This window comes from Aureococcus anophagefferens (genome assembly GCF_000186865.1).
Source record: "Aureococcus anophagefferens unplaced genomic scaffold AURANscaffold_7, whole genome shotgun sequence".
Lineage (NCBI taxonomy): Eukaryota > Pelagophyceae > Pelagomonadales > Pelagomonadaceae > Aureococcus > Aureococcus anophagefferens.
This window is the reverse complement of record NW_008705567.1, coordinates 1,675,114-1,684,655: the sequence shown is the minus strand read 5'-3', so window position 1 is coordinate 1,684,655 and position 9,542 is coordinate 1,675,114. Positions and strand designations below refer to the sequence as shown.

The 9,542-nt window shown below is 72.0% G+C and overlaps 3 protein-coding genes across 3 annotated transcripts; 2 read left to right on the top strand and 1 right to left on the bottom strand.

Moving 5' to 3' along the window:
* On the bottom strand, positions 1–1,762 carry AURANDRAFT_53460 (hypothetical protein; the record flags this gene model as incomplete). Its single annotated transcript, XM_009037915.1, has 1 exon — positions 1–1,762. A coding segment is annotated over one exon (1,761 nt), but the record flags the coding sequence as incomplete, so codon positions are not given.
* A 3,038-nt stretch (positions 1,763–4,800) lies between these two features.
* Positions 4,801–6,217, top strand: AURANDRAFT_63636 (hypothetical protein; the record flags this gene model as incomplete). The annotated part of the gene is made up of 2 exons (XM_009038022.1): positions 4,801–5,378; positions 5,875–6,217. The coding sequence occupies 2 exons, from the start codon at positions 4,801–4,803 to the stop codon at positions 6,215–6,217; spliced, it is 921 nt and encodes a 306-aa protein (XP_009036270.1).
* Positions 6,218–7,698: 1,481 nt separating this feature from the next.
* On the top strand, positions 7,699–9,264 carry AURANDRAFT_24967 (hypothetical protein; the record flags this gene model as incomplete). Its single annotated transcript, XM_009038023.1, has 1 exon — positions 7,699–9,264. One exon carries the CDS (start codon positions 7,699–7,701, stop codon positions 9,262–9,264), a length of 1,566 nt encoding a protein of 521 aa, XP_009036271.1.
* Positions 9,265–9,542: the final 278 nt, after the last annotated feature.

The following is a 9,542-nucleotide window of genomic DNA, read 5'->3' as shown; positions in this document are numbered from 1 at the left end:
CGGAGTAGCCGATCATGGCGTCGGCGCTGAGCACGCGCACGAAGGGGAACTCCGCGTGGGCCGCCGTGTAGGCCGCGAGCGCCGTCTTGCCCGTCGCGACGCGGCCCTCGAGGAGCACGGTCATGAGCGGCGTCTTCGAGGAGACGCGCGTCTGCTCCACGAGGCGGTCCAGCGCGCCCTTGATCTCGCGGAACTGGAAGCCGTAGTCCACGAGGCCGTCGCGGTAGAGCGCCTCGAGCGACTCCTGCTTCGCGCCGAACGCGGCGACGGCCTCGCCGGAGTCGAGCGCGTGGTCGAAGTCGGACCGGACGACCTTGAGGTTCGCGTCGTCGATGGCGTTGCCCTTGGCGACGTCGACGCAGCGCCGCAGCGCGTAGGACGACGCCGACTTGACGAGGCCCTCGAGCTCCGCGCCCGAGAAGTTTTTCGTGCGCGCGGCGAGCGCGGGCAGCGCGTCGACGGCGTCCGGCGCGAGGCGCCCGGCCTTCTTCATGGTCGCCGTCTTGATGTCGAGGATCTGCAGCCGGCCGGCCTCGTCCGGCAAACCGATCTCGACGTGGAGCTCGAGGCGCCCCGGTCTTAGGATGGCCTCGTCGATCATGTCCTTGCGGTTCGTCATGCCGATGACCAAAATGTTGTTCAGCGAGTCGACGCCGTCGATCTTCGACAGGAGCTGGTTCACGATGGAGTCGGAGACGCCCGTGCCGTCGCGCACGGACCCGCGGCTCTTGCAGATGGCGTCCATCTCGTCGAAGATGATCGTGTGGAGCATCGAGTCGTCGCCCTCGGCCTTCTGCTCCGCCTCGGCGTCCGCGAAGAGCTCGCGGATCTTTTCCTCCGACGCGCCGACGTACTTGTCGAGGACCTCGGGCCCGTTGACGATCTTGGGCTCGCGCGCGTTCAGCACCTTGCCGATCTGGCGCGCGATGAGCGTCTTGCCGCAGCCCGGCGGGCCGAAGAGGAGCATGCCGCGGACGTGCGTGATGCCCATCTGCTGGATGAGGTGGCTCGGGTAGATGCGGCTCGCGAAGGCCCGCCGGAAGATCGTGTCGAACTCGCTGCCGAGGCCGCCGATGCCCAGCTTCGCGAAGTCGAAGTCGGAGTTGAAGAGCGACTCCTTCGGGCCGCCGGACCCGCCGCCGGCCGCGCCGTCGGCGACGTTGGAGAGTTTGAAGTTCGGGTTGCCGCCGCCGCGCTCCTTGAAGGGCATCACTTGAGTGACGCCCGGCAGCACCTGGCCGAAGCGGCCGCCGCCCCGCGCCTGGCCGCCGACGCCGAAGTCGAGGCCCTCGACGGTCGCGATCAGAGCATTTTTCTTGAACGCGACCGCGAGCTTCTGGCCCACGGCGAAGACCTGGCAGCCGTACTCGCGCGCGAAGTAGGCGCCGACCTCCGCGGCGTCGAGGTCCGCGGCCGCGCCGGCCTTGAAGGGCGCGAGGCTCACGCGGAGCTTGCCTAAACCCGTGTCGAGCGTCGCCGTGAACGGCGCGACGTCGACGGCCGCGTCGATCTCGAGGCCCGCCGTGCGCCGCTGCATGGACGCGACGCCGAGCTTGCCCGCGGCCATGGTCGGGTAGGCCGACGCCGCGAAGACCCAGTCGCCGCCGGCGCCGGACAGCAGCAGCAGGCAGCAGTCGTCCGCGACGCCCTGGGCCGGCGACGCGCTCTTGAAGGCCGCAAAATCGCTCGGGTGCAGGTAGACGCGGTTCGAGTACGCCAGCGACTTCGCCGGCGCGTTGTCCACCGTCAGCGTGGACTGCATGGTCGCGAGCCTCGGCGCGGCGCGACGCGGCGTGGGCGCCGACCGTGCCTCTGCCACAGAGTGCCCAAGCGCCAGCGCCTTCAAGGCCGCCGACGCCGCGGAGAAATGGGGCGCCTCGCGGCGGTCCTCGCCCTCGGCGTCGTGGGCGTCGGCGGCTACGTCCACCCGGGCCACCGCAGACGAAACGTGGCGCGGCGTGTGCCCCTGCGGGCCTCGCCGGCGCCCGCGGACCTGTCGCCGGACGAGGCCGCGGCCTTCGCCGTCGCGCGCGAGGCGGCGACGCTGCTGCGCGACGGGTCGCGCGACGACGACCTCGTGGCCGCGTCGGCGCGCGTGCTCGAGCTCGTGTCGCCGTCGAACAACGCGAACGCGCTCACGCCGCGGTCGTTCGCGCGGTCCGTCGACGACCACCGGCAGCACTACGGCCCGCTGCTCACCTTCGACGCCATCGCCGCGTCGTCGGCCGCCGTGAGCCGCGACGGCATGCGCGCGACCGTGCGCACGGGCCTGTCGGGCGCGGCCGGCTACCTCATCGCGACGGCCGTCTGGAGCCTGAGCCTCGACGACGACCGCGGCTGGCTCGTCGACGCGGTGCTCGTGCAGCCCGAGGACGCGCCGCCGGCGCCGGCGCCGCCGAAATTAGCGGAAGAGCCGCAGCCGTCGGCCGTGCCCGGCGACGGCGCGAGCTTCGGCGCGCTGACGTCGCCGCGGTGGGTCGCGAAAACCGTGCTGAACGCTTTGCGGCACGTCGACGACCCGACGAAGAACCACGGCTGCGGCGTGGCCCTGAAGTTCGTGTCCAAGGCGAACCCGAGCCACGCGCTGACGCCCGAGCTCTTCCGGACCTACCTCTTCGACGACGACTACCCGTACCGCGTGCTGACGCGGTGGCTGAGCATGGACCCGGAGGACGTCGACTTCGACGACGACGACCGCAAGGCGAGCCACGACGTCCTGCTCACGGACGTCGACGACTCCGAGTGGACCGTGACCCTCGAGCTGTCCCGGTCCGACCGGTCCGGCGCGTGGCTCATCGACAAGCTCTGGTGCGAGGAGGCGTACTAAGCCCGGGGCCGCGCTGTTTTTAGGTGCGGTGAGGGAAACACACCTAGGCGCCGCAGGACTCCGTGCGCATGGCCTCGGCCTCCTTGGCCTCGTAGCCCGGGTCGTCCGCGCCCTCGTCGTCCGCCCGAAGAGCGGGTCGAGCTGGGCGAGCGTCGGGAGCGCGTCGAGCACGGGCGCGTCGTCCCAGCCGATGAGGCGCGCGGCGAGCCGCGGCGACGGCAGGTCGCGGAGCTCGCGGAGCGGCCACTGGACGCCGCTGTCCTCGGGCATCATGGACACGGTCCAGTCGTTGGGCCAGTGCGTCGTCGTCGCCCCCGCGTGCCACCAGATCTTCCGCTTCCGGCGCACGACGTCGTCGGCGACGCGCTTCGGCGACATGCAGACGTAGGCCGTGAGCCGGAGCATGCAGTCCTCGGCCCGGGCGCCGTCGCCGAGGGCCTGGAGCTTCGCGAGGCCGCCGTCGCCGGCGTAGGCGGGCAGGGAGCAGTGGACCGCGCGCGAGTCCCAGCAGACGAGGTCGCCGGCCTCGCAGGAGACGAACTTGGCGACGCTCCGCTTGAGCAGCGGGTCCGCGCCCCGGAGGGGGATGAAGTGGCCCTTGCCGCCGACCGTGGCCTTGGAGTCGGCGCTCAACGCGTCGTGCTGCTTGTGCGTGCCCGGGAGCACGCAGAAGCTGCCCGTGGACCCGTCGGCGTCGAAGAGCGACACGAGGCCCTGGATCGCGCACTTGCCCGCGCGCGGCCGCTCCGCGAGCGCGTTCTGGTCCACGTGCCACCAGCCGGGCATCGTGCGCCACTCGCTCGCGGCCGCCCAGGGCCGGAACGTGCCGCAGCCGTCGAAGGACGTGAGCAGCGCCGCCGCGCAGGCCTCGGCGTCGCCGTAGTCGCAGCCGCAGTCCCAGAGGCGCGCGAAGGCCGCGAGGACCTACCGAGCACGTCTTCGTTTTCCCGGTAGAAAATCTCTCGAACATCGTCGCCGCCACGGGACGCCGGCGAGGACGCGCGGCCGCGTGCGCACGAACCAGAGGAAGTCGCTCTGGCCGATGCCCCCGACGCCCAGTAGGCCGTTGATGGGGTTCGTGACCCAGTGCCACGTCGTCACGTCGTCGCGGCGCACGGCCCCGGCCCCGGCGTCGTCGCCGGCCTCGGCCTCGTCGTCGCGCGGCGGCGCCTCGCACCGGGCGTGGGCCTCCATGAAGCGCCAGAAGAGGTCCTTCGCCGCCGCGACGTCGCCGCCGTCGAGCGCGCGTTTGAAGACGACGTAGCCGTGCTCGGCCATGTGGTCGTAGGCCGCGGCGTCGCCGACGTCGAAGCGCGGCGGCGGCGTGTCGTCGAAGCCGCCGACGCCGAGGCGCGGGTCCCGCCAGGTGATGGCCTCGCGCGTGCCCGCGTCGCGGAGCTCCGCCCAGTAGGGACTCGCGGATTCGCCGACGGACTGGTCGTAGCCGAGCGCGGGGTCGTTGGGCGTCCGCGGCGCGGCGGCCCCGACGGCGACGTCGTAGACGGCCTCGTCGGCGAGCACCTCGCCGATGAGCGCCGCCTCGTCGAGCGCCGCCCCGCGGGCGCCGCCCTCGACGACGCGGTAGAGCGTCACGCTGCGCGCCATGACGTCCTCCTTGCGCCAGCCCATCTTCTTGACGGCGAAGGTCATGCCGAGGAGGCCCACGCGGCTCTCGAGCCACTTGTCGAGGTTGATGCACCCGAGCACGCACTCCTCGCCCTTGAGGCCGCGCAGGACGACGCGCATATTTTCCAAGGGCTGCGAGGGCTGCTCTTTATTTAACTTCACCTTGACGATTTCAATCAAACGCAATGGGCTGCCATTTCGAGGCCGCCTGATGCCCGTCTCGAGGCTGCCTGATGCAGTGACGGCCAGCGCGTCGCGGAGATGAACGACCGGCGCATCACGGTGAAAGGCCTGTCAACTTGACGATTCAAAAGCTGCCGTCTCGCCTGAAGCGTGCCTGTCACCGTATGACAGGCCTGCGCGCCGCGCTCGTCGCGGCGTGGTGCCGGTGCGCGGCGCCCTACGAGGCCCTCTTCGTCAACGGCGCGACGCGGCCGCCGCGCACGATGGTCGTCAGCGTCGAGGGCCGGGGCAACGCGACGCTCGCGGCGGGCGAGGGCGCGGCCTTCGACGCGGCGCCGGGCGTCGCCGTCGACTGGTTCGAGCACCCGGCGAGCGCGGCGTCCTTCGCGGACCGCGTCGTCGTCGCGTCGCGCCGCTACGTCGAGCCCTTCGACCGCGACGACCGCGCGGCCGCGAGGCAGTTCGTCTTCCTCGACGCGCTCCACGTCGCGCCCTGCCGCGACGGCGTCCCGGCGACGGCGCCCATAGAGAGTGCGACGTACGCGGACGCGAATCGGAGCTTCCGCGTCGACGTTCTGGCCCGGCGGCCGCTCGTCGCCGCGGTGGCGGGCTTCGCGGCGCCGGGCGAGTGCGACGCGCTCCGCGCGGCGGCGGACGCCGAGGGCCGCGAGCGGGCGCCGCGGGACGGGGGGCTGAGCCACGAGGGCTCGAGCTTCCGGCGGCGCCGCGGCGTCTTCCTGCCGTTCGCTGCGTCCTCGGCCTTCCTCGCGCGCGCGGCCCGCGAGTGCCCCCGGCGTCCTTCGATGGGAGGTTTTCCCGGCCGTTCTTCGATGGGCCGCGCGAGAGCGATGGGAGTTCCCCCGGCGTTGTTCGATGGGTCCTCGAGGTTCTCCCGGCGTTCTTCTATGCGCCGCGTGAGAGCGATGGGAGTTCCCCCGGTGTTCTTCGATGGGCCGCGTGAGAGCGATGGGAGTTCCCCCGGCGTCCTTCGATGGGCCGCGTGAGAGCGATGGGAGTTCCCCCGGCGTCCTTCGATGGGCCGCGTGAGAGCGATGGGAGTTCCCCCGGCGTCCTTCGATGGCGAGCGACGGTCGTAGGCTTCGCCGAGGGCTTCGCGGGGCTGCGAGTGCCGTTCGGCGACTTCCAGGAGCCCGTCAACGTCGTCGAGCGAGGAGCCGGCGTCCGGTTTCTTGGGAACGAAGGCCGGGTCTGATTTCTTTGAGAACGCCCGCGGATAGGTACGGCGAGCGCGACGCGTACGAGCCCCACTGCGACGTGTCCTGCGACCGCGCCGACGGCGCGGGCGGGAGCGGCGGCCGCGCGGCGACCGTGCTCCTCTACTGCGCGGCGCCGGCCCTCGGCGGCGCGACCGTGTTCCCCGGCCGCGGCCTCAAGGTCGACCCCGTGCCCGGGTCCGCGCTCTTCTTCGCCTACGACGCCGACGCGGCGTCGACGCTCCACGCGGGCTGCGCCGTGCGGACGGGCGCGAAGGTCGTGGCGAGCGCCTTCTTGCGATCCGGCGTGTCGGCGGAGCGGCCCTGGGGGGCGGTCGACGTGGACGGGGTGGCGCATGTAATGTGATGGCGTGTTTAAAAGGAGGTTCAAAACCGTTGTTGAACCCGATGTTTACGCGGTGCTGCCGCTTCTTATTCTCAAGTCGCAGAGCCACGCAGGCAGATGGCGCCCTCAACACTCCTTCTTCTCGCCCTCGCCCCGGCGCTGGGCCTGCTTCCCGTGCAGCAGCGGCCCACGCGCCGCTGCGCGCCGCTGCGCGCTGCCGACGGCAATGCGGACCACTTTTGGGTCGAATATCGCGACGGCGAAGAGTGCGTCGTGAGCGACATGGGCGCCTCCTGCATGGAGCGGGCGGCCCTGCCGGACAAATCCCCAGGTTTCGTGCCGTTCACCCCCTGGGAGGACTTCCGCAAGCCCTACCAGCCCCGCGCCGCCGCCGCTGCACCGGAGGTCCCCGCGGCGCCGCCGTCGCCGGTCCCCCCGACGCCGTCGCCGGTCCCGCCGGCGCCGTTGCAACCTACGGCTTCCGAGCCGCCGAAGACGCCGGCGGAGGCGCGCGCGCGGGCGCGGATGCGCGCGGTGGCGCATGAGGTTCCTCTCCCAATCCGCCCCGCGGCGCCGCGCGACGTAGCCGCTCCCGCGGCCCGCAAACGCATGGCGCTGCGCGCCGCCCGCATGAACATGGACACGGGTTTCCCGAAATTCACCGGCAACAACGGGCCTCGCATCTGATACACATTCTCGCATCGCACATATCCACCGACCGAGGCTCCCACGGGGCCTCGGGCACGGAACGCCGCGCGGCCCGGCGAAACCGAATCGCGCCGAGCGCGGCCAAGCATTCGAACCCTCCCCTAAGACCTACGCTCCTACGTTAGGACGCGCGCGGCGGGCCGAAGCGGCACCCGGCTGCGACGGCGTCCCGCGCGGGCCCGGTGCCGCCGGCCGCCGCGGCGACGACCTCGGCGCGCGCGGCGACCTCGCTGAGCTCTACTGCGCGGCGCCAGCCCGCGGCGGCGCGGCCTGAAGGCCCCCGTGTCCGCATCTGCACATCTTCTTCGCCTACGACGCTGACCTGCAGCCCCCCCCTCCCCCGCCGCCCGCCGCGGGGATAAGTAGCCTACTTCGTGGCGCCAGCATCCCCGAAGCTTCGAAGGAGAAAGTGGCGTGATCTTTACTTGCCAGGACGCTGGCGCCTCTTCGGCGCTTCAGCGCGCGCCGGCGGGCTGCGCCGTACGGACGGGTGCAAAAGAGGTCACGGTGGCAAATTGGAGTTTCCGCGCAGCGACCGTGGGGGGTGGTCACCTGGACGGGGGTGCGAGTGCAAGTTGATTTGTTGTCTCATGTGATTGTCGAGGGGCCCACCCCAGACGCTTATGGCGTCGTTTGCATCGTCGACTTTTCTCCGGCGACCGAGACAGCCGACCCCGGCCAGATCTTGATGCCGCGTCTTGAACCTCCGGGCGACGAAAAAGCTCGGCTCGACGCTTCGAGGTGGCCGCAGGATCGCGTTTCGTGGGCCCGTCGCCCGCCCCCACCCCGGCAGCATGGGTCGCCACGTCGCCCTGGCGATCCTCCTGTCCACCCTCACCCCCACCGTGACGCTCGTCGCGCCGGCGGTCCGCCCCGGCCGCGCCGCCACGCGCGTGGCCGCCGTGGCGGCCCCCGCGACGACCTCCGACGCCAAGGCCGCCCTCGAGGAGGCGGCGGCCCTGCCCCTGGGCTCGCGGGAGCTCTCCGACGAGGCGGCGGCGCGCGCGAAGCGCGAGGCGCGGCTCCGGTCCGCGGAGCAGTCGCTCGACGTCTTCGTCGTCGGCCTGAGCCACCACAACGCCAAGGTCGAGGTCCGCGAGAAGCTCGCCATCCCCGAGGCCGAGTGGGAGGAGGCCGCGGGCGAGATCGTCGCGTCGTCGTCGGGCGCCATCGCCGAGGCCGCCGTGCTCTCGACGTGCAACCGCTTCGAGGTCTACTTCGCGGCGCGCGACGCGCGCGCCGCGTTCTCGGCGATGAGCTCCTACTTCCAGGGCCGCAGCGGGCTGCCCATGGCGGAGCTCCGCGAGTCGCTCTTCATGCTCGGCGAGGAGGACGCGACGGCCCACGCGCTCCGCGTGTCCGCGGGCCTCGACAGCCTGGTAGTGGGCGAGGGCCAGATCCTCTCGCAGATGAAGGCGTGCTACGCGCACGCCATCGAGGGCTCCGGCGGCAAGGTCACGAGCCGCCTGCTCAACGCCGCCGTCGCCGCGGGGAAGCGCGCGCGCGACGAGACGGACATCGCCAAGGGCGCCGTGTCCATCTCGTCGGCCGCGTACGAGCTCGCGGCGGAGCGCGCGCCGCGCGACCTGGGCGGCCTCGAGCTCGCCGACGCGCGCGTGCTCATCGTCGGCGCGGGCAAGATGACGCGCCTCCTCCTCACGCACATGGCGTCCCACGGCTCCGTGGGCAAGAAGTGCGTCATCCTCAACCGGTCGCGGCCGAACGCCGAGGCCATCGCCGCGGACTACAAGGAGTCGCACGACGTCGACATCGAGGTCGTCGCCTCCGACGGCGACGACCAGGTCGCCTACGACCTCGCCCGCGACGCGGACGTCGTCTTCACGGCGTCGAGCGCCGTCGACTACGTGCTCGAGGCCGGCCGCCTCGCGGCGCTCGACCGCCAGGCGGGCCGCGAGCGCGTCATGCTCGTCGACATCGCCGTGCCCCGCAACGTCGACCCGGCCTGCGACGACGTCGACGGCGTCGCCGCCTACGACGTCGACAGCCTCAAGGCCGTCGTCGAGCGCAACACGGCGAAGCGGCGCCGCGAGATCGTCGAGGCCGAGAAGCTCCTCGAGGAGGAGCAGGAGTCCTTCCGCTCCTGGGTCTCGTCCCTCGGCGCCGTCCCCGCCATCACGAAGCTCCAGAGCAAGGCCGACGCCATCCGCGCGGCCGAGCTCAAGCGCGCCGACGCGAAGCTCGCGAACCTCTCGCAGCGCGAGATCGAGGCCGTCGAGCGCCTGAGCCGCGGCATCGTCTCCAAGCTCCTCCACGGGCCCATGAGCGCGCTCCGCTCCGACGACGCGCCGGAGAAGAAGAAGAACGCGCTCGGCGTGCTCAAGAACATGTTCGGCGTCTAGGCGGCGCGCCGGGGCCCCCGGGCCCCCCTTCCGGCCGCGCCGCGCGCCGCTAATGACCTACTTCTACTCGACGCGGGGGTGTCGACGAGCCGCGTCGGCGCCGCGGCGCGCCCGGGCGGGGGCGGTTGGACTTGCGGTTGGGGCCGAATGCGCCGAAGTGCAACATTGACCCAATCATACTTCAAAAGACGGGCCCCTGCGCGACGGTCCGGCCCCGGGACGGGGGGCGGGGACGGCGGGCACGGGGGTTCCGGCACGGTAAATGCGCTCAGGGCACG